The sequence below is a fragment of the Hippocampus bargibanti genome, linkage group LG02 (assembly GCF_051943395.1).
Source record: "Hippocampus bargibanti isolate YZ-2025 linkage group LG02, ASM5194339v1, whole genome shotgun sequence".
In the NCBI taxonomy this organism is placed as follows: domain Eukaryota; kingdom Metazoa; phylum Chordata; class Actinopteri; order Syngnathiformes; family Syngnathidae; genus Hippocampus; species Hippocampus bargibanti.
Genome location: NC_142735.1, coordinates 11,764,925 through 11,789,203, shown reverse-complemented (window position 1 = coordinate 11,789,203; position 24,279 = coordinate 11,764,925). Strand labels below are relative to the sequence as shown.

Sequence of the window (24,279 nt, the reverse complement as noted above, 5' to 3'; positions counted from 1 at the left end):
CGCATGACAAAGCCGCGCTAATGAGCTTCCTTGGCATGGTACTGCGGACCTGCCTGATGCAAGCGGCATCATTCCAAATGCTTTCAGGAGAAATGCTGGAGAGTACATCGGAAAATGATTGACAAAGCAAAAAGTTAATGCTCGGAAACCGGTGTTTCAGGTTTCCCAAAAGTACGATGATGTCCACCAAGAATTTGAACCGAAAATGAACATGACTCATACTAGTTCGGATGACGTGAGGAAGGCAAACCAACAAACCAAGATCCGCTGTTGACCATGACTCCTGGTCATGAGCATTCAGTGAGTAGAGGCTCCTTGAACAGACATTTGTAAAACAGTATATCTTCCTGCATTTGCACTCATCACTCGCATGATACAGTACAAGACCATGCCTGACTTGTTTTGTGTGAGATATGAGACTATTTCCTGAATATTCATGTTCATACATACATGGGATGTTGGTAATTTGGGTTCTCTTGCTCTATTCAACACTTGGGAAGCAGATGACAGTAACTAAGTAAAAAAGTTCACCGGAATTGACTGTTTTTCATCATCTTGAAAAAATAAACTCTGGTGTGTTTGATGGCATTCCCTGTCAGCAATTCATGTAGTGGGTCAATGTTGCACGGAGGTTTACGGGCCCGTGGCAAGCTCTCACGCTGCGGTTTCCATTGCCTTGCACTCTGTCAAGCTTTGCATGGACACCGTTAGAAAAGCAGAGGTTGTGCGTGCAAAAAGTGGGGGTACTTTTGTGCACGCACAACCTCTGCTTTTGCAATGATGTGCAACGTGTCCTTTGCTTCCTGTCTGCTGCACAGGAAACAGGAAACAGTCATTCCGTCCACTTTAAGCAATGCTGGGGGTGCGTGGTGGAGCCAGTAGGGAGGTCTTTCTGTTTCCTCGCAAGGAGAATTGATGTCTTCCCTGACACATTTGCCACCCCCAACGCTCCCCCCCTACCGCTCATGTATCTTCCATTCTTTACTTACAACTTCGGCTTCAGTACATTCAAGTAAGCCTTTGCGAACATTGTTTCTCACTTTATTTGTCTTGTTGTTCTTGTAGCTCTTAGCGAGAGACGAGGCAGCAATTAGATGTTGCCTTCTCTTACTGTTTAATCTGTCAAACATGTTTCATTTATTGGACGAACATTTTCATTTGTCAACGAGAAACATATCAAGTAATGTGAGGTAATCCATCATAAAGTTCTCAGTTTCAGTGCATTTTTATGTAACTGTTTGAACTTTGCAGACAGAATGAAAGCACCTGTTTGCAGTGTACTGTTGATCTAGGACAAGGCTCGGGAACTGTGATTTTTTGAGAGCCATATCCTGCCTGTTTTAGAGCACTATCAAATCTAACTCACCAGATTCAATAGATCATGATCGTTTCAGGCATCCACAGAGTAACTCTTGAGCGGCCCGTTACAATGGCAACAGCATGTGATACAAAGAATATTTTGCCAACAGTGAAGCATAGAGGTGGCAATGTGATGGTCTGTGGCTGCTTTGCTCCCTCAGAACCAGACCAATTGCTGTGACAATTAAGTATGTTGTCTACAAGAAAACCCTGAAATCAGAATCAGAATCAGAATCAGAATCATCTTTATTGCCAAGTATGTAGGACACACAAGGAATTTGTTTCCGGTAGTACACGCTGCACTAGTATCGTCGTCAAAAAAACTGCTAAGTGGCACTATACAGTTCCATTTTGGCTACTGTTGAAGAGTTCAAAGAGTTAATGGCTTGGGGGAAGAAGCTGTTTAAATGTCTGCTGGATTTGGTGCGCATGGATCGGTAGCGCCTGCCTGAGGGGAGTAGCTGGAAAAGGTGGTGGGCAGGGTGCGGAGTGTCCAGTAGGATTTTCCGCGCCCTTGTTCGGATTCTTGCAGTGTGCAAGTCCTCGAGAGTGGGTAGGGCGGTGCCAATGATTTTTTTCCGCCGTCCTAACTGTCCGTTGAAGTCGGATTTTGTCCATTTTTGTGGCGGCCCCGAACCAAACGGTGATGGAAGAACACAGGATGGATTCGATGACAGCCGAGTAGAAATGTTGCAGCACCTCCTGTGGCAGGCCATGCTTCTTTAGCAGCCTCAGGAAGTACATTCTCTGTTGGGCCTTTTTCAGAATAGAGTTGGTGTTGACCTCCCACTTCATGTCCTGGGAGACTGTGATTCCCAGAAACCTGAAGGTCTCAACGGTTGACACAAGGCAGTTGGATAGTGTGAGGGGTAGCTGTGGTGATGGATGTTTCCTGAAGTCCACGATCATCTCAACTGTCTTGAGCGTGTTCAGCTCCAGGTTGTGACGGCTGCACCAGAGCTCCAGCTGCTCCACTTGTTGTCGGTACGCTGAAAGAGAACGTCCTACAATCAGTTTGTACCCTCAAACTGTAGCACTCTTTTACATGCAGCAGGACTATGATCCGAATTACTCCAGCAACTCTATCTCTGAATGACTTAAAATAAATAAATAAAATAACATAAAACACTAAATATTTGGAGTGGCCAAGTCCGGATTTGAATCCAACTAAGATGCTGTGGTGTTGTGGCGTCACCGGTGCGCACCGCGGCTTTCATGTCTTTTTAGCCTTTGATCTATTTGATGTGCGTCTCAGCCTGACGCATGTCCCACGCTTAAAAAAGGTAAAAATATAAAAGTAGCCATCGCGGGACAGAGAGAATCAGAATCATCTCGGACTCAGACCCAGACAGACACGCAGCTCGCAGAGACGCGCTCAACATCGGACGGAGTTTCACAGCACGACTTGCTCGACACCACGCCACGATCAAGCTCTGGGATACATCTGCGTGTCACTTCCCTGGGAGATCTGACAACGAACCTACTTTCGATTAAAGAGAAACATCAAACACTTTATGGGGGGCGTTGTTGGGGGGTGGCCGATGTTCGGGAGCACGGCAACGTGTGCTCTACGACCGCCAGTTTGAGTCGGTCGATGGAGACTGAATCCGGAACGTCTTCTCACCGCGTGAGAGGACGGGATACAGGCCATCACAATGGGGTTGAGCGGGTTTCTGCGAGCTGCGTGTCTGTCTGGGTCTGAGTCCGAGTTGATTCTGATTCTCTCTGTCCCCCGACGGCTACTTTCATACCAGTTTTGAAAGGCGCTTAGAAATTAAACGTATTATTATTATTATTATTATTATTTTCAAGCGTGGGACATGAGTCAGGCTGAGACGCATTTCAAAGAGATCAAAGGTTTGAAAGACATCAAAGCTGCGGTGCGCACCGGTGACGCCACAGCGTGACCTTAAATCTGTAGTTCATGCTAGAAAAGAATTGAAGTAATTCTATGAAAAGTGGGACAAAATCTACACAGCGAGACAAAAGATGAATCATCAATTATCATAAACGCTTTATTTTAGTTATTGGGTAGCACATCCGTTTACTAGTGTCAAGGAGCACAGGGATTTTTTATGTCTAAATAAATGAAATTGTCATTTAGAATCAGCAATTTGTCTGTCTTTGGGCTGTCTTTGTGTGAGATTAAAATTGTTTAGATGTAATCAAGGAGGGGGCAAATACATTTTCACTGCACTGTAGCTTGTTGAGGAAGCTTCTTTTTTTAAGCATAGAAAGAACGGTGACACATTCTCACACACAAACACAGAAATCCACACACTAAATCCAAGAGACAAGTGTCCAACCTGGAGAGTTGGAAGAGATGCAGCTGTCTTTTTGATTCAGCTCATCCTGTTTTGATGCGTTGATCCATGGCCTTTTATCGCCCATCAGCGACCCCCCTGTGGGACAGCGGAAGGGGTGACCTTGCATTTTGGTACTTCAATATAGACATGGAACATGACATCTTCCCTGCCACGGCGCTAGCCCCAGATGGTCAATCTTTTAACCTGAAAACACAAGTACGTTATTGTCCTTTTTTGTCTTATTTGAATTTAATTCAGGACACAGATGGTGATGTGGAACACTTGCCTGATTGATTTTGGCAGCTTGGGTTCAGTTCTTACTTTATGATGGGATGAATGTGAGAAAAAATGGTTATGCTGCAGTGGCTAAAGCAATATGACGCTGGTGATGGGATGAATACAGCATTTTGGGGAAAAAATGTGAAGCACTGTACCTGCAAAATGTGAAGCACAGTGGTGGGGTATTACTGAATTGGCATACAGTATGAGGTACAGCAGAAATATTTTTTTCCATTAAAGTGCAAACTAAACAACTATTCTTTTTTTATAAAAGTAAAACATCAAATGCTTATCTTCTCTGAAAGTACCTGATCAGTTTGGGTCAGGCAAAGAACGATTTAGACATCCTCACATTTGAATGGGTTTTTATGAATATTTCTGTTTGGACAAGATTCAATGGATGACAAAAGGAGTAAGTTAGATACCGTTAGCCGAGCCATACTTCAGGCATAAGTCCTGCACAAGTCTCATACTTGTTTGATTTAAAACCACCCTCACTGGGCACAAATTGGATTCAGGCTGCCTCAACGGATGGTTGAGCGATTAATGACAATGCATCCTCACAATATATTGAAGCTCATTTTAGTGTGAAATATCTCACGTCACTTGTAAGCGCTCCACAGCTCCGAAATAACATTGAAATTCCAGTTCAGCGATCATGGAGATTGCGGCTCCCCAAAAAATCCTAAGCAAAAGGGGGGAAAAATCTGAAAAAGTTGTTCTTGGCATGAAATAAACGGATAAGTCGAGTGCTGTAAGCCTCAGCTGAGTCGAGTGAATCAGAAACAGAATCAGAATCAGAATACCTTTATTCGTCCCGCAATGGGGAATTTTGCAGTCCACAGCAGCAATTGAAGAGGGATGGGGTTGGGGTGGGAGTCAAAGGATAGAAAACAAGATATTTTAAGCATAACAAAATAAAAATGTCAACTGTATACTGTGCAAATGTAGATGTGCAAAAACCGTTCTATAAACAAGACTGTACATATTGCAGAATCAAGAAATGCATTTAGATATATTGCAACAACCCATATTTACAAGTGTCCAGTTTTTTTTTTTTTTCACATGTGATCATTGGGAATTGTGAAGCCTGACAGCAGTCGGTAGGAACGAGCGGCGGTCCCTCTCCTTCTTGCAGCGCGGGTGTAATAGTCTCTGGCTAAAGGAGCTACCCAGAGCTTTCAGGATGGGCAGGAGGGGGTGGGAGGGGCTGTCCGTCATAGCTTTTAGTTTAGCTAGCGTCCGTCTGTTGCCCACCTCCTCTAGAGAGTCCAGCGAGCAGCCCACGACAGAACTGGCCCGCTTGACAAAGCGCTCCAGTCTTTTTCTGTCCCGGATGGTGATGCTGCCTGACCAGCAGAAAATGCCATAGTGGATGGCTGATGCCACCACAGAGTCATAGAAAGTCTTTAGGAGTGAGCCCTGAACTCCAAAAGACCTCAGTTTCCTGAGGAGGAAGAGGCGACTCTGTCTTCTCTGAAGTCCACCACCAGCTCCTTGGTTTTCCCGGTGTTGATCTGGAGGTGATTCTGCTGGCACCAGTCCACAAAGTCCTTTGTCAGTCCCCTGTACTCCCTATCGTCTCCCTCTGTAATGAGGCCGACAATAGCTGATTCGTCAGAGAACTTCTGAAGGTGGCAGGTTGGGGTGTTGTAATTGAAGTCCGAGGTGTAGAGGGTGAAGAGGAATGGAGCCAGGACTGTTCCCTGCGGCGCTCCGGTGCTGCAGAGAAGCCTGCCGACTCACAGTTCTTTACTCTCACGTACTGTGGCCTGTTTGAGGTAATCTGTAATCCAGGATGTGAGGTGATGGTCGACTCCGGCATGCCGCAGCTTGTCCCCCAGTAGACTTGGCTGGATGGTGTTGAAGGCACTGGAGAAATCGAAGAATGTGATCCTCACCGTGCTCCCAGCATTCTCCAGGTGCAGCAACGCCGTATGGAGGAGGTAGATGATGGCATCCTCCACACCGATGCTGGACTGGTAGGCAAACTGTAGCGGGTCCAGCGATGAGCTTGCCAGCGGTCGCAGGTGGGCGAGGACGAGTCTCTCCAGCGTCTTCATCAGGTGAGACGTCAGCGCCACCGGTCTGTAGCTGTTGAGCTCTTTGGGGTTGGCAATCTTGGGCACTGGGACCAGGCATGACGTTTTCCACAGCTGTGGAACTCAGCCCAGCTTCAGGCTCAGGTTGAACAAGTGCGAGTGGAGGGTTCATTAAGCGCAGTGTTTACCCCCCTTTGGTCTCGCCGGGATGCTAAATTGCTGCAATATTTAATGATGTTCGGGATATCCGTTTAAAAATATATGATGGAAAAGTGTTGCATACGAAGCACAACTCTAAGAGTTGGTGGATACATAAAGGAATAAATGAATGTAGTAGTTATTCGGAGTATACTTGTTTTATTATTGATATTTTCCATTCTGGGGGGATAGCGATGAGGAACGGGTCATATATTAACTCATTCACTTCCAGACGTGCAAAAATGTGTCCACTCCAGTGTTTTGTCATTTTGACACAAATTCCAGGACCCACAGAATATTGAGGTTTAGGACTACATAAACATTCAATGCATTGTAAGAAACCTTCGACCATCTTTTTTTCAAGAGTTAATTCCTAAGTGATATCATTTTGGAGTAATATGAGGTGCAAGTGGGGGGCGCTATACGAAAGGCAAATGCCGCCCCCTCATGGTCGGGAAAAACATTGCCAGAGGTCTGACCAGCGATTTACAGCCCCCCGCCCCCCCAACAAGAAAAAAAACCCAAACAAATTTGGGAATGGCGGTCCACATCAGATTTCCTATTCCCGAAAAAATTCGGGGATGGCAGTGAACAAGTTAAAAACCAACAAAAAATAAAGGTGTAGCAAGACATTATTTTTGGCAGTGCATCAAACTTCAATGGCATCATGCAATCACATAATAATTCTGCCTTTTTCAATCAATTACTGTTAAACATGCACACGTTCTCCCCTGACACGTGCCCGAGACCATCTTTGGATGTCACCCCACAACCTTCTGACCCCGCATCTTAATTACTACCATTTTTTTTTCTTTTACTACATACTTCACATCAAAAACACTATGTTTCTATGTTTGGTAAGGCCCTGATCATGGGACAGGTCAGACAGAGCCATCTATACCTACATAAGGAATACTTATTCACACCGGGTTAAAGAGTGTGCCACCTTTTGTCTTTTTTTTGGGTTACAGTGGTTTAGCTCATCCGGGATTTGCTGTGACTCGGGGTTTCGGAGTTTTGATTGACGAGCATTTATCTTTCTTAGAAATTTTATGAAGTTCTTTTGTTGTGGCATAAACGAGTCGCTTGTGTGTTATGCATTTAAGTTTCTATAGAGGTACCCCATTCTATTATCAAATATACCTACCTACCTTTTTTGCATTTTTTTTTCTGGTTCAGATTAGTACTGCTACATTTATTTGGGAAACAGTCTAAGGCAGGGATCCCCAAACTTTTCCCTGTGAGGGCCACATAACTTTTCCCTTCTGTGATGGGGGGCCGGTGTCAGTTTGTAACAGAGAAAGTGTGACGATCGTAGGGGAGCTTAGAAAAATTGTTTTCCAGAAAGCCACACATAACCAAATAACCCTTTCCAGGTTCTTTACAGAAAAAAAGTCAGGAAACAAATAATAACACTATTAATGAAATAAATAATAACTAAATAACCCTCTCTGAGTTCTTCACAGAAAAATATCAGGAAATAAATAACACTATTTATGAAATAAATAATAACTAAATAACTCTCTGGGTTCTTCATAGAAAAAACAGGAAATAAATAACACTATTTATGAAATAAATAATAACTAAATAACTCTGTGTTCTTCATCGAAAAAAGCCATGGAACATTAACTTTCTGTTGTGCCATGCACAATCTTAACAGATAAAAGTTCAGCTCAGTTGTCAGAGCAGAATCTCTCTGACACATATGAGCAGTCTCTTAAAGTTCTTGTGTTCCTTCCTTATTATCATTTTGTAGGTTCCAGTAGGCTTGTAGACACCACTGTTTGCAGCTCTCCCTCATCAACTTCCCTGTGAAAACCACAAAGGAAGCAGGTTGAGAAAGTGAACTAAGTGATACAGCACCTACACAGCAAAATACATTTCACTACCACTATAGCTGTAAAGATGGATTCTATCCCAGTATATTTTATTATGATTGTATGTGTTTATGCTCAGAATGACTTATTCAAGGCAGAAAAGTGAGATTACCTATGTATGTTCAGCAGTGTGCACTGTGAATCTGCATCTGGCTGGTGAGAAGTTGAATATCAGGTTCCATTCTAGTTACTGACAGTCTCAAGCACTGATGCAAATGTTCTTCTGTCAATCTTCATCTCATCAGAGATTTCAGCAGTTTCATGCGAGAAAAGCTTTTTTCGCAGACATACGTATTACCAAAAACTGTGGACATTTTCATTGCGTGTTTTTTGATGTTTGGATATGTGTCGTTTGGGAGGGCGGCTTAGAAGTCAATGAGACTGTTGGGCTTGAATGGGTCTTTCAGAACATCACAGTTCTGTAACTCAGGTCCAACTTCTCCAGGGTTTGGTACACTTGGTCAAAAATATCCTCTCGCGTTGTAGTCCCTTTGAGACTTTGGAGCACTATGCGCTAACTCCACAAATAAAAATGAGCAGTTGCGCTGTGTCTTGCACGTCTGTGCACTTCACCGCGTCTGGTGATTGTACTCGCCGACAGACCTACGGCATTATATGCATCTTTCTTCTCGGGACACAACTCCTCCGCGACAGCATCCAGACATTTCTTAACATCATCTTAACATCTTTATTGCCAAGTATGTAGAACACACAAGGAATTTGTTTTCGGTAGAACACGCTGCACTAGTATCATCATCAAAAAATTGCTAAGTGGCACTATACAGTTACATTTGGGCTACTGTTGAAAGAGTCCAAAGAGTTAATGGCTTGGGGGAAGAAGGAGGGACGAGGGAAATGGGGGTGTCCTTTTCAAATCGGCAAAAGAATGTATTTAACTCATCAGCCATACCATTGTTGTACACTGTTTGGGGGGAAGGTAAACGATAATTTGTTATTGCTTTCAGGCCATTCCACACCGATGCAGAGTCGTTAGCGGAGAACTGTTTGTTAAGCCTCTCCGCATAACTTTTCTTTGCGATATTAATTTCCTTTGTCAGTCTGTTGTTTGTCAGTGGGGAGGGTTGGGGGAAAAGGTGGGTTTGCATCTGCTGGAGGGATTTTACTGAGATCAGCTCAATCCTCAAAGTGGCGGTAAATCTGATGACTCTCTCCAAAAGTTGAATCAAACCACCTTGGTGGAATACCACCTGGCGGCTCACACAGAATTTCACAGGTTGAAAACCCACCCGGCAGGACAAACGAATGGTACAATTCAGTGCAATACATTTCACTTTTACATAAGCTGCAAGCACAGCAAAGCACTTTCCAAGACATCCGTCAATATATACATTATCGGAGCCGCTTCTCCTCATGGCGGCTGGGGGCGTGCAGGAGTGGGCGGGGCACTGAAAGACAAACAACCATTCATGCTCACATCGGGACAGCATACATCGGGACAATTAAGAGTCTTCCATCAACAATGTTTTTGGAATGTGGGAAGAAACCGCAGTACTCCGAGAAAACCCACACAGGTACAAGGAATACATGGAAGGTCCACACAGGATGGCCAGGGACCAGAATGTAACTCATGACATCTGTGCTGTGGGGTGGGTGTGGTGCCTTTATGTCAACGATATTCAATGTCCCTAACCTGAACACAGACGGGTGGGCCGGCTTTTACCTTTTAAATAAAAAACAACTCCAGTCAATGCCCACAACTCTAGTCATGTTCTGACCAACACTTTAGTTAAGACTGGTATCGATTGTTTTTTTGGGGGTTTTTTTTTTCAGAAAAAAAAAAAAACTGGTGCTGCTCCCATATTTATGTTGTCGACAAAATGGCTTCATACTTTATCAATGGCAATCTGTGATGGATTGGGGCTTCCAATTGGGACTCATATGGGCGGATTCTTTTGGTCAGGGCTGGGCAGCTGTCAGCCCCGAGCCCCTTCAATATTAAAAGTCAATACATTTTAAAAAATGAACAATGGTGAAGAAGAAAAGATCAATATATAAACACAAATACACGTTTAAGTTGAAATACAGCTCTGATATGTAAACCTCCCTAATAAGATTTAGGTAGTTGATTTTTGAAACCTTTAAATACATGCATTTTCATCATGATACTCACACGTCAGGCACTTTGAGGCTCCAAACCACAATCGATTGGTGGGGGAAAAAATCGCAATATACCCAACCATTCTAAGAATACCTTTAGGCCCTTATGATAATCTTTGATATGTGGGCCATCCCTTTTCAGAGACCAACTCAAACAATTTCATGCTTGTGTTAAAAACAATGTTCAATACTTTAAGATGCCTTGCGGTGGTCTTCAGAAGTTGGTGAAAATTCAGCATGAACATCATCCAATTTATCTATTAACAGATTTGTTTTTAAATCTGTTTTGTTTCCTCCATTCTAGCCCATCGGGCGCTTCTCATTTGGCAGTCAAGGTCCAGTTTGACATGTTTGATCTTCAAAATACAAGTATGAATAAAACTTGTGGCCAGTGGATTCGGCGTAAAATTCTTTTAAGGCCCTCGTACCAAACAATACCCCCATAAGCTCCGACACTTTGTGCTCATTCAACGGCCTTAAAAGTGGGGCTTATTCATGTTTTTCAAATCAGAATCAGAATCAGAATCAGAATCATCTTTATTGCCAAGTATGTAGAACACACAAGGAATTTGTTTCCGGTAGAACACGCTGCACTAGTATTGTCGTCAAAAAAACTGCTAAGTGGCACTATACAGTTCCATTTTATTAAATGAAGGCGGAGCCTGCTTTTTTTCCCTCCAGATGTTGCCTCAACAGAATTCACCTCCTCCAAAAGAAATTACAAATGGAACTCTGCGGGGGGATAAATAAATAAATATGTGAAACACCTGCAAAATACCGGGCCGGGCCTACACCCATGGGGCCCGGTCGGGCTCAGCCCGAAGAGGAAACGTGGGTCCCCCTTCTAAAGGGCTCACCACCCATGGGAGGGGCCAGAGGGGTCGGGTGCAATGTGAGCTGGGCAGCAGCCAAAGGCGGGGACCCTGGCGGTCCGACCCTCGACTGCAGAAGCTAGCTCTGGGGACGTGGAATGTCACCTCTCTTACAGGGAAGGAGCCTGAGCTGGTGCACGAGGTTGAAAAGTTCCGACTAGACATAGTTGGGCTTGCCTCCACACACAGCCTGGGTTCCTGTACCAGCCCTCTCGAGAGGGGTTGGACTCTCTTCCACTCTGGAGTTGCCCACGGTGAGAGGCGTAGAGCAGGTGTGGGCATACGTATTGCCCCCCGACTCGCCGCCTGTACATTGGGATTCACCCCAGTAGACGAAAGGGTTGCTTCCCTCCGCCTTCAGGTGGGGGGACGGGTTCTGACTGTTGTCTGTGCATATGCACCAAACAGCAGTTCAGTGTACCCATCCTTTTTGGAGACCTTAGGGGGTGTGCTGGAGAGCGCTCCCCCTGGGGACTCCCTTGTTCTGCTGGGCGATTTCAATGCTCATGTGGGCAATGACAGTGGGACCTGGAAGAGCGTGATTGGGAGGAATGGCCCCCCGGATCAGAACAGGAGTGGTGTCTTGTTATTAGACTTCTGTGCTCAACACGGATTGTCTATAACAAACACTTTATTCAAACATAAGGGTATCCATATGTGCACGTGGCACCAGGACACCCTTGGTCGCAGTTCGATGATTGACTTTATAGTTGTATCATTGGATTTGCGGCCTCATGTTTTGGACACTCGAGTGAAGAGAGGGGCGGAGCTGTCAACTGATCACCACCTGGTGGTGAGTAGGCTCCGTTGGTGGGGGAAGATGCCAGTCCGACCTGGAAGACCCAAACGTGTTGTGAGGGTTTGTTGGGAACGTCTGGCAGAATCCCCTGTCAGAAGGAGTTTCAACTCCCACCTCCGGCAGAACTATACACATGTCCCGGGGGAGGTGGGGGACATTGAGTCCGAATGGACCATGTTCCGTACCTCCCTTGCTGAGGCGGCAAATCAGAGTTGCGGCCGTAAGGTGGTTGGTGCCTGTCGTGGAGGCAATCCCCGTAGTCGCTGGTGGACACCAGTAGTAAGGGATGCCGTAAAGCTGAAGAAGGAGTCCGACCGGGCTTATATAGCCTGTGGGACTCCTGAGACAGCTGACACGTATCGACTAGCCAAGCGGAATGCAGCCTCGGTGGTCGCCGAGGCAAAAACACGGGCATGGGAAGAGTTCGGTGAGGCCATGGAAGCCGACTTCCGGACCGCTTCGAGGAAATTCTGGTCCACCATCCGGCGTCTCGGGAGGGGAAAGCAGTGCACCACTAACACTGTGTACAGTGAGTGTGGGGCGCTGCTGACTTCGACTCGAGACGTCGTGAACCGGTGGGCAGAGTACTTCGAAGACCTCCTCAACTCCACCAACACGCCTTCCTTGGAGGAAGCAGTGTCTGGGGACTCCGAGGTGGGCCCTCCGATCCTTGTGACTGAAGTCACCGAGGTGGTTAAAAAGCTCCTCGGTGGCAAGGCCCCGGGGGTGGATGAGATCCGACCGGAGTTCCTCAAGGCCCTGGATGTTGTGGGGCTGTCCTGGCTGACACGCCTCTGCAACATTGCGTGGTCATCGGGGAGAGTGCCTCTGGATTGGCAGACCGGGGTGGTGGTCCCCCTTTTTAAAAAGGGGGACCGGAGGGTGTGTTCCAACTACAGAGGGATCACACTCCTCAGCCTCCCTGGAAAGGTCTATTCAGGGGTCCTAGAGGGGCGGGTCCATCGGAAAGTCGAGCCTCAGATTGAGGAGGAACAGTGTGGTTTTCGTCCCAGCCACGGAACAGTGGACCAGCTTTACACACTTAGCAGGGTCCTCGAGGGCGCATGGGAATTCGCCCAACCACTCTACATGTGTTTTGTGGACTTGGAGAAAGCGTTTGACCGTGTCCCTCGTGGAGTTCTGTGGAGGGTACTTCGGGAGTATGGGGTACAGGAGCGGCTGATACGGGCCGTTCGGTCCCTATATGACCAATGTCAGAGTCTGGTTCCCATTGCCGGCAGTAAGTCGGAATCGTTTCCAGTGAGGGTTGGGCTCCGCCAAGGCTGCCCTTTGTCACCGATTCTGTTCATAACCTTTATGGACAGAATTTCTAGGCGCAGCCGAAGCGTTGAAGGTTTCCGTTTTGGTAGCCTCAGTATAGCATCTCTGCTTTTTGCAGATGATGTTGTACTGTTGGGGCCTTCAAGTGGAGCTCTCCAACTCTCGCTGGAGCGTTTCGCAGCCGAATGTGAAGCAGCTGGGATGAGAATCAGCACCTCCAAATCTGAGACAATGGTTCTCAGTCGGAAAAGGGTGGAGTGCCCTCTCCGGGTCGGGGAGGAGATTTTGCCTCAAGTGGAGGAGTTTAAGTATCTGGGTGTCTTGTTCACGAGTGAGGGTGAAAGGGATCGAGAGGTCGACAGGCGGATCGGTGCGGCGTCTGCCGTGATGCGGACTTTGTACCGATCTGTCGTGGTGAAGAAGGAGCTGAGCCAAAAAGCAAAGCTCTCAATCTACCGGTCGATCTACGTCCCAACCCTCATCTATGGTCACGAGCTATGGGTTGTGTCCGAAAGAACGAGATCCCGGATGCAAGCGGCCGAAATGAGCTTTCTCCGTCGGGTGTCCGGGCTCTCCCTTAGAGATAAGGTGAGAAGCTCGGTCATCCGAGAGGGGCTCAAAGTCGAGCCGCTTCTCCGCCACATCGAGAGGAGCCAGATGAGGTGGCTCGGGCATCTGATTAGGATGCCCCCGGGACGTCTCCCTCGTGAGGTGTTCCGGGCATGCCCCACTGGCAGGAGACCCCGGGGACAACCCAGAACACGCTGGAGAGACTATGTCTCCCAGCTGGCATGGGAACGCCTCGGGATCCGCCAGGACGAGCTGGAAGAAGTGGCTGGGGAGAGGGAAGTCTGGGCTTCCCTACTGAAGCTGCTGCCCCCGCGACCCGACCCCGGATAAGCGGCAGAAGATGGATGGATGGATGGACCTGCAAAAGTTTCCCTCACGTCCTCAAGCGGTACAGAGCAGACTAAGTGAATGTGTGGCACCTTATCATCCGCTGCCACTGCACAGATTAGGGCAATAGGGGGAAAAAGGTGGTGGATTGGAAACAGTGGTGTTGGGGGGGACTGCTTTCTGCTATGAGAACAGACAGTCGCATTAGCTTCCTAATAAGAAAAGACAGAGCAACACTGAACCCTGGCGAAGATCAGGAAAAGCTACCTCCGCGAAAGCCCACCCACAATGCTTGCACTCTAGCCTGATCTTCCCCTCTAAGTCCTCTTCATTTTGCATCAGATAGCGGCGGCTAGCAGAAGAGGCGTGTCACATGTTGAACTCACATGCTATTAATTATAGTCTGACTTGGCTTGCAACAACATTGCTGTTGATATTGCTCAGCGGGAGCGACCTCTTACTGTTAGCAAAGTGCTATATTTCTTATCACAGTATCCATTATCCAACCAATTTCCTAATGATTTACGAGGATTCCATGCAGGAATTGTGCAAATATTCCTCACGTGGCTGAAAAGGGAAGTTCATCCCGGCTTTTCACTGAACAGAAAACACTCTGAAGTACCACGCAAACCAATGAGCCAATGAACTCATGGTGCTCAAAAAACATAATATTACCAGAGATGCAACTGCAAGTTGATATCGTGGATTGAATGCAAATGGTGAAGTCGCATTATTTTCAGGATAGATAGTTGGCAAAATAAGATCAATAATCAATTTACAAAATGTCCTAATTTGTATCCAAATTAACAACCAAATTAACCCCCCAATGAAAAACAAGCTCAGTAATAATCATCAAAACGACTAAACCTTAACCATCATAGTAGTTGAATCATTTTTAAGAAAAGAAAAAAACATACATACAACCTAAAGAACAAACAAATTAATTGACAAAGACACATGCCATAAAATAAATATCAATCAATTGCTCTGACCTTTGCATTCTTTATAGTGCAACCCTGTTAACGGACAACCAACTTCAGAAACCACTTAGAAGTGATTAATATAAATCCTTGTGAGGCATCACTATGACAAGACAGAAGTTCTGTGTGATATGCAAAAAATGCATGGTCAGGTTTCCTCATCGCGTGTTTGTGTGTGGTTATAAAATGTAAAGGAGATAACTGTTTAGGAAGCAATTATGCTCAAGTAATGCCCGTCTCCATTGCATTTTTGTCTGTGCTTTTCGTTCTCAGCTCCTCCGGTTTGGGACCAGTCTGTCTTTCACAACGAGCAATTAAATGTTTGATTAGGCTCAATGAGAAACCGACCAAGCGTTTCTCATTTACTTGCAGATGGGAGAGGATGCCACGGGTTCCATTCGGTTGGCCCAAAACACGTTGAGTATAAATATGCTGAGGAACACTGGCAATACTTTGAATGAGTGGAAGCTCCTGTGGTAAAAAGTTTTTGTACATGCTGGACTTCAGTCAAATGAATGAATGAACAGGATGAATGATGAACTGAAAAGTGGATTTTTATTTTTATTTGGCAGGCAAAGCATTCATCTAGATGGAAGATGGATTACAGGTTTTATGATGGATTGAATGATTAATTTGTGGTTTTTGGGAATCGGATGAATGGCTGAATAGCTGAGTGAAAAGGTGGACTGAGTCATGGATTTTTACATAGATGGATGAGTAAATGAATGAATGGTGGAAGAGGTTATTCCATGGGTGAGAGTGAATAAATGCAGATTGATGATGGAACACTGATGGATGCTCCGATTCTTGTTCTGCATGAATGGTGGAAAGCGGCCACTGGCAGGTTTTATTTCAGGGGTTTTTCCTTCCACATCATTTGACAACCCGAGCGAAACTATGTGCTTAGTTTTGCTGCAGCAATCATCTTGGTTGAGGAAAGAATTGGAGAAAAAGTTACGTTTAGAGAAATGACGGTTGCAGTGGAAATGAAATAGCTGGGCTGAGAAATTCTCTGATTACAGTGAGGAGTAGTCATTGTGTTATCCTGATCTGATGTGTGGAATGAGTGCAATGGGAATTGGTTTATTAAAAAATATATGGCGTTATTGTTTGCTGATGGTTATATGGCAGGATTGCGGAATGTTTGGATTAATAATGGAGTTGTGTTAAGATGAATGGTCGAGGCATTCGCCCCATTAATATATGGGTGCTAGATGGATTTGTGCATGGATTACTGGGTGAACAATGGGGATAGGCAACACCCAAATCGGTATACGGATTCATGTAGGCCATTTCCACTGGATGAATGGAGCGGGAGAGCGAGCTGGCCAAATTCATGATTTTTTTGTGATGAAAAATGAATACATGGATTCATGAATGGACAATGGTTTGATTAGTGTGTGGATTTTTAGTAGGATGAGTGACGGAGGGACATTGGCAGGATTATAACATGGATTTCTGGTCGAATCCAGATTTGTGATATATCCACAGACAGAAATCGGTATTCAAAAAACACAACGACAGTGGATGAATGGTAGAGGAGATGACTGTATTAATTCATGGATTAATTGCTGGATGTATCGATTTCATCCCAAATGTCTTTGTTGGATGTTCTATGTGTCTTGAGATTTTTCAAATCATAAAATATAGTTTTTTCACACATATAAAAGTAAAAATATTGGGTATTTTAAAATTTGGGTTGCATTGAGTGTAATGCTCAGTTAATCTCAACGCAGTGATCCAAACATATGATTATTTTCCATCACCAGTCAAGAATCATGTCCATGTGAATTTATTATTTTTGATGACTTCATATAAATACAGAATTATTCATATGGATTTTAAATTGATGTGGACCAGTCGTCGAGTGCTTCACATGTTGACTTCACAGTGCATAAGGACCCAGTTCAAATCCAGCTCTGACCTTCCTCTGTGGAGTTTGCAGGCCTGAGTGGGTTTTCTCCAGGTCCTCCGGTTTCCTCCCACGTTTAAAAAACATGCATGGCAGGCTGGCTGTGTCTGGGTGTGTGTCCGAGAGTGAATTGTTGTTTGTTTCTGTGGACGATTGGATAGGCTACAGCAGGCCCCGTGACCCTTGAGTCAATGAAGCAGATTGAAGAAAAAAAAAAAATATATATAAAAAAAAAAAAAAAAAAAAAAAAAAAAATCCTCGTCTCACCCACCATGGGTGGTGTCTGTCCCCATTTCAGCTCGGGTCCTCTACCAGAGGCCAGGAAGCTTGAGGGTTCTGCGCAGTATCCGTGCTGTTCCCAGCACTGCGCTTTTCTGGACCGAGATATCCGATGTTGTTCCCGGGATCTGTTGCAACCACTCGTCGAGTTTGTGGGTCACTGCCCCGAGTGCTCCGACCACCACAGGCACGACTGTCACCTTTACCTTCTAGGCTCTCTCCAGCTCCTCTCTGAGCCCTTGGTATTTCTCGATTTTCTCATGTTCCTTCTTTCTGATGTTCCCATCACTCGGGACCGCTACATCCACGACAACGGCTTTCCTTTCCCCTTTATCTATGACCACGATATCTGGTTGGTTGGCCATTACCATCTTGTCGGTCTGTATCTGGAAGTCCCACAGGATCTTTGCTCGGTCATTCTCCACCACCTTGGGAGGTGTTTCCCATTTTGACCTTGGGGTTTCCAGTCCATACTCCGCACAGATGTTTCGGTAGACTATGCCAGCCACCTGGTTATGGCGCTCCATGTAGGCTTTCCCTGCCAGCATCTTACACCCTGCAGTTACGTGTTGGATTGTCTCAGGTGCCTCTTTGCACAACCTACACCTTGGGTCTTGTCTGGTGTGGTATATCCCTGCCTCTATGGCTCTGGTGTTCAGGGCCTGCTCTTGGGCAGCCAGGATGAGTGCCTCTGTGCTGTCCTTTAGGCCAGCCCTCTCTAGCCACTGATAGGACTTCTTGAGATCAGCCACTTCTGCTATGGTTCGGTGGTACATCCCGTGTAGGGGCTTTTCCTCCCATGATTGTCCCTCTTCCAGCACCTCATCCTCTGTTCCCCATTGACTGAGACATTCTCTGAGTACATCATCCGTTGGAGACTTCTCTTTGATGTATTCATGGAGCTTGGATGTTTCATCCTGGACAGTGGCATATTATCCGAATCTGAAGCCATTGTTTGGATTCACAAGCAATGCAAGACGTCTTGGCGTGAAGTCATTTTTATTTGCATTTGAATAAAAAGTGACATCGGCTGTCCTTTAATACACAGTATGGAATGTTAATAATTTTCAAAATCATCGCGCTTCAGCAGACAAAACAAGAAACATTGTTGCAAAAAACGATTGCATTCATATACAGTACAGTGGGCATGTACATAACACAACAGGGAAACTGCAACGCTTACATCTTACTGTATTATGTATACAATTTAAAAAAGTCATCAATCTTCTTCTGCTTCCCATTTTTACCTTTTAACACAAACACTTCAATCTCGTCTGCTACACACGAGCTAGCGTCTGAAAATGAAAATGGCTCTGCTACACGGGTGCTGGGCACGTAACCAAGTCACCTGACCAAGTCGACCAATGGCGCGACTGATGGCGTGACACGTAACCAAGACACGTGACCAAGTTGACCAATGGCGCGACCGATGGCGTGTGACGTGACAAAGTCACACGGCCAAGTCGACCAATAGCGCGACCGATGGCGGCTCATGTGACCAAGTCGACCAATGGCGCGACCGATGGCGGCTCACGTAACAAGACACGTGACCAAGTTGACCAATGGCACGACGGATATATCAATATAAACAACAAAAATGGCAGGCGGGGGATGAAAAGGAGCACCGTAATAACCGGATTATCGTAATAACCGGGTATCGTACTAAACGGTACTAATTATACATAAAAAGACTAGAAATGTGCAAGGGAAATGAAAATAGTATCGTAATAAGCGGTACTATCGATATAACCGATATCGATATAACGAGACTTTACTGTATAGGGCGGCCTGGTAGTCGAGTGGTTAGCACACCGGCTTCACAGTGCAGAGGTCGCCGGTTCGCGTCCCGGTCCCGCGTGGGTTTTCTCCGGGTCCTCCGGTTTCCTCCCACACTCCAAAAACATGCATGGCAGGCAGATTGACCACTCCAAATTGTCCCTAGGTGTGAGTGTGAGAGTGACTGTTGTATGTCTTTGTGTGCCCTGCGATTGGCTGGCAACCAATTCAGGGTGTCCCCCGCCTCGTGCCCGAAGACAGCAGAGATAGGCTCCAGCAACCCCCGCGACCCTAATGAGGAATAAGCGGTACGGAAAATGAGATGAGATGAGATATATATATATATATACTTAAAAAATCCTCGTCACACCCCCAATGGGTGGTGTCTATCCCCCATTTTTAGCTCGGGTCCTCTACCACAGGCCAGGAAGCTTGAGGGTTCTGCGCAGTATCAGTGCTGTTCCCAGCACTGCGCTTTTCTGGACCGAGATATCCGATGTTGTTCCCGAGATCTGTTGCAACCACTCGTCGAGTTTGGGGGTCACTGCCCCGAGTGCTCCGACCACCACAGGCACGACTGTCACCTTTACCTTCCAGGCTCTCTCAGAGAGGAGCTCTGAGCCCTTGGTATTTCTCCATTTTCTCATGTTCCTTCTTTCTGATGTTTCCATCACTCGGGACCGCTACATCCACGACAACGGCTTTCCTTTCCCCTTCATCTATGAGCACGATATCTGGTTGGTTGGCCATTACCATCTTGTCAGTCTGTATGTGGAAGTCCCACAGGATTGGATTGGATTGGATTTGCCTTTATTAGGATCTTTGCTCGGTCATTCTCTACTATCTTGGGAGGTATTTCCCATTTTGACCTTCCCTGCCAGCATCTTACACCCTGCAGTTATGTGTTGGATTGTCTCAGGTGCCTCTTTGCACAACCTACACCTTGGGTCTTGTCTGATGTGGTATATCCCTGCCTCTATGGCTCTGGTGTTCAGGGCCTGCTCTTGGGCAGCCAGGATGAGTGCCTCTGTGCTGTCCTTTAGGCCAGCCCTCTCTAGCCACTGATAGGACTTCTTGAGATCAGCCACTTCTGCTATGGTATCCCGTGTAGGGGCTTTTCCTCTATGATTGTCCCTCTTCCAGCACCTCATCCTCTGCTCCCCATTGTATGAGAAATTCTCTGAGTACATCATCCGTTGGAGCTTTCTCTTTGATGTATTCATGGAGCTTGGATGTTTCATCCTGGACAGTGGCTCGCACACTCACTAGTGCCCGGCCGCCTTCCTTACGGCTTGTGTACAGTCTCAGGGTGCTGGACTTGGGATGGAACCCTCCGTGCATGGTGAGTTGTCGGGTTTTAATATCTGTGGTCTGAATCTCTTCCTTTGGCCTCCTTATTATTCCTGCAGGGTATCTGATCACTGGCAGGGCATATCTGTTTATTGCCCGGGTCTTGTTCTTGCCATTGAGCTGGCTTCTGAGGACTTGCCTCACCCGCTGGAGGTATTTGGTCGTAGCCGCTTTCCTTGTTGCTAGTTCGAGATTGCCATTGGCCTGTGGTATACCGAGGTACTTCTAGCTGTTTTCAATGTCCGCTATCGTTCCTTCAGGGAGTGAGACCCCTTCAGTGTGGACTACCTTGCCCCTCTTAGTCACCATCCGACTACATTTCTCCAGCCCGAATGACATTCCGATATCACTGCTGTAGATCCTGGTTGTGTGGATCAGGGAGTCAATGTCTCTTTCGCTCTTAGCATACAGCTTTATGTCATCCATGTAGAGGAGGTGACTGATCGTAGCTCTATTTCTGAGGCGGTATCCATAGATTATCTGGCTGAGGGGGTTCAGTCCTATGCAGAACAGCAGTGGGGAGAGTGCATCACCTTGGTATATGCCACATTTGATGGACACTTGCGTTAGTGGCTTGCCATTGGCTTCAAGTGTGGTTTTCCACATCCTCATCGAGTTTGCAACGAAGGCTCTCAGGGTCCTGTTGATCTTATACAACTCCAAGCATTCAGTGATCCATGTGTGTGGGTCATATGCTTTCTTGTAATCAATCCAGGCTGTGCACAGGTTGGTATGTCGGGACCTGCAGTCTTGTGTGACTGTTCTGTCAACCAGCAGCTGATGTTTGGCACCTCTAGTATCTCTACTAATGCCTTTCTGTGCTTTGCTCATGTATTGATCCACGTGTCCACTTATCTTAGCCGCAATGATGCCTGATATGAGCTTCCATGTTGTGGAGAGACAGGTTATTGGCCGATAGTTGGAAGGAACTGCACCCTTTGAGGAATACTTCATGATCAGGATTGTTCGCCCTTCGGTTAGCCATCCTGGGTGAGTCCCATCCATTCATTTGTGCTGCTAGGCGCTCGTGGAGTTTCTTTAGCCAGTAGGTGTGGACCATATCCGGGCCTGGTGCCGTCCAGTTTTTCATACCTGAGACTCTTTCTTGTATATCTGCCGCTGTGATGGTAACTGGTGTTCTGTTCAGAGTCACCAGCCATTGTGCACTGCTGTTATATGCGACCTCCTTCTCCCATATGCCTTTCCAGTATCTTTCAGTTTCCAGCCTTGGAGGGTCTGCCTTGGAGGGTCTGCTCTGCTGTTAAACCATCTTTTCCATGGTGGGTAATGAATCGCGTGGCTCTCATGGTTGCTCTTGTAGCCAAGCATCTCTAGGATCACTGATGCTGAGGCGTATATCAGCTCATTGGTTTCCGTGATCGTTCCGGTCGGGATCGTTCTCAGTGCTGCATTCACAGTTTCCATGAGACTTTCAGGTGGTACTTCACAGAGCCGTTGTAATCGGTTTCTGAGTTGCCCAGTTTTCATTCTTGCCATTATCTCTCAGGTCAGTTGCTGCCTCGCTCAGCATTTCATTCATTGGGGTTGGCTTCCCAATCTCATCATTCATTGGGGCTTGCCTCCCAATCTCTGGCTGAACCTCTTCCTCTGATGTGGCAGCCTGGGGCCCTTCGCCTTCGAATTTGTGTTGTACCTCATCAATCTCAAGTTGTGATAGTAATTGCCGTTTGTGGATATTGGAACACTGAGCTACTAGTTGTTTCGTGGTCATTCGTGACTGTGGGTTTCGAAGTAACCATTCAGCCCCCATTCTCCGCATGTAACCCCTCTGACTCGGGTTGCTTGAGTAGTAGCATTCCAACAGAGCCATGTTATCGCATCTCGTCCATCTCCGCTTTGTTCCAGTAGCCCATTTTTCATCAAGGTGCTCTGGTTCCCCAGCACCCGACGCAGACCTTGTTTGGCCGGGCGACGTCTGCATGTCATTCCATTTATTGTCTCTCATCATTGTATGAGGTAGGCATTAGCGTGAAGGGTCTTGCCCAAGGACCCACACTGGATGATGTTTTTGTGCTCATTTTTCTCTGCCCCAAGTGGGATTCGAACCCTCATCTCCCATATGCCAAACCGATTCCTTATCAACTGAGATATCGCTATACTATACACACTCTCTCTCTCTCTCTCTCTCTCTCTCTCTCTCTCTCTCTCTCTCTATATATATATATATATATATATATATATATATATATATATATATATACACTCGATATAAAATTACTGTGATAAAACAGTCAATGTACTGTACAGCAAAACGAAGAAAAATTGTGACATGCTAGACTTTCTGTATATATATATATATATATATATATATATATATATATATATATATATATAGTAAAGTCTCGTTATATCGATATTCAAGGGAGTCCGAAAAAATATCGATATAACCGGGACTATCGATATATCCGACCCTGTGTGCATGTAATTTTCCCCGTGCGTGCATAGAAATAGTATCGATATAACCGGGACTATCGATATATCCGATATCGATATAACGAGACTTTACTGTATATATATATATATATATATATATATATATATATATATATATATAGTATATAAATATATATATCTCATCTCATCTCATTTTCCGTACCGCTTATTCCTCATTAGGGTCGCGGGGGTTGCTGGAGCCTATCTCAGCTGTCTTTGGGCACGAGGCGGGGGACACCCTGAATTGATTGCCAGCCAATCGCAGGGCACACAAAGACATACAACAGTCACTCTCACACCTAGGGACAATTTGGAGTGGTCAATCTGCCTGCCATGCATGTTTTTGGAGTGTGGGAGGAAACCGGAGGACCCGGAGAAAACCCACGCGGGCCCGAGGAGAACATGCAAACTCCACACAGGGAGGCCGGACCGGGACGCGAACCGGCGACCTCTGCACGGTGAAGCCGGTGTGCTAACCACTCGACTACCGCTATATATATATATATATATATATATATATATATATATATATATATATATATATATATATATATATATATATATATATATATATATATAAAAAAATCCTCGTCTCACCCACCATGGGTGGTGTCTGTCCCCATTTCAGCTCGGGTCCTCTACCAGAGGCCAGGAAGCTTGAGGGTTCTGCGCAGTATCCGTGCTGTTCCCAGCACTGCGCTTTTCTGGACCGAGATATCCGATGTTGTTCCCGGGATCTGTTGCAACCACTCGTCGAGTTTGGGGGTCACTGCCCCAAGTGCTCCGACCACCACAGGCACGACTGTCACCTTTACCTTCCAGGCTCTCTCCAGCTCCTCTCTGAGCCCTTGGTATTTCTCGATTTTCTCATGTTCCTTCTTTCTGATGTTCCCATCACTCGGGACCGCTACATCCACGACAACGGCTTTCCTTTCCCCTTTATCTATGACCACGATATCTGGTTGGTTGGCCATTACCATCTTGTCAGTCTGTATCTGGAAGTCCCACAGGATTTTTGCTCGGTCATTCTCCACCACCTTGGGAGGTGTTTCCCATTTTGACCTTGGGGTTTCCAGTCCATACTCCGCACAGATGTTTCGGTAGACTATGCCAGCCACCTGGTTATGGTTATATTTATATATATATATATATATATATATATATATATATATATATATATATATATATATATATATATATATATATATATACAGAAAGTCTAGCATGTCACAATTTTTCTTTGTTTTGCTGTACAGTACAGTGCCACCTGTTCTATGACATGGAGGGAAAAAAATGACAATGTGGTTTACAGTTTTCAAAAAGTAATTAGAACAAAAGAAAAAATGTTGGAAAATATAGGTAGCATTTCAAGTCGTGCTATTATTGTGAAATTAAAAGCTGATGAACAAACATTTTATTAAATGTTTCTGAACATGGAAACAACGCGATACAGATAATACCTCTGTTAGTCCACATGACTACAATGTGAACGTTCTGAAT

At 45.7% G+C, this 24,279-nt stretch overlaps 1 protein-coding gene across 3 annotated transcripts in view; it reads right to left on the bottom strand.

Moving 5' to 3' along the window:
* Positions 1–1,643: 1,643 nt before the first annotated feature.
* The window catches only part of LOC148901548 (uncharacterized), an 82,946-nt gene continuing 60,310 nt past the window's right edge, over positions 1,644–24,279 (bottom strand). The window contains exons 4-6 of one of the 3 annotated variants that reach the window (XM_089017142.1): positions 3,952–4,099; positions 3,666–3,869; positions 1,644–2,348 (exon numbers count right to left, since the gene is read on the bottom strand). In XM_089017142.1, the coding sequence (XP_088873268.1) occupies positions 1,738–2,348; positions 3,666–3,792 (738 nt within the window). In that variant the 5' untranslated portion in view covers positions 3,793–3,869; positions 3,952–4,099 and the 3' untranslated portion in view covers positions 1,644–1,737. Of the gene's footprint in view, positions 2,349–3,665; positions 3,870–3,951; positions 4,538–9,026; positions 9,468–24,279 lie in introns of those variants that run through there. The other 2 variants (XM_089017151.1, XR_016117872.1) reach the window with 2 other exon arrangements.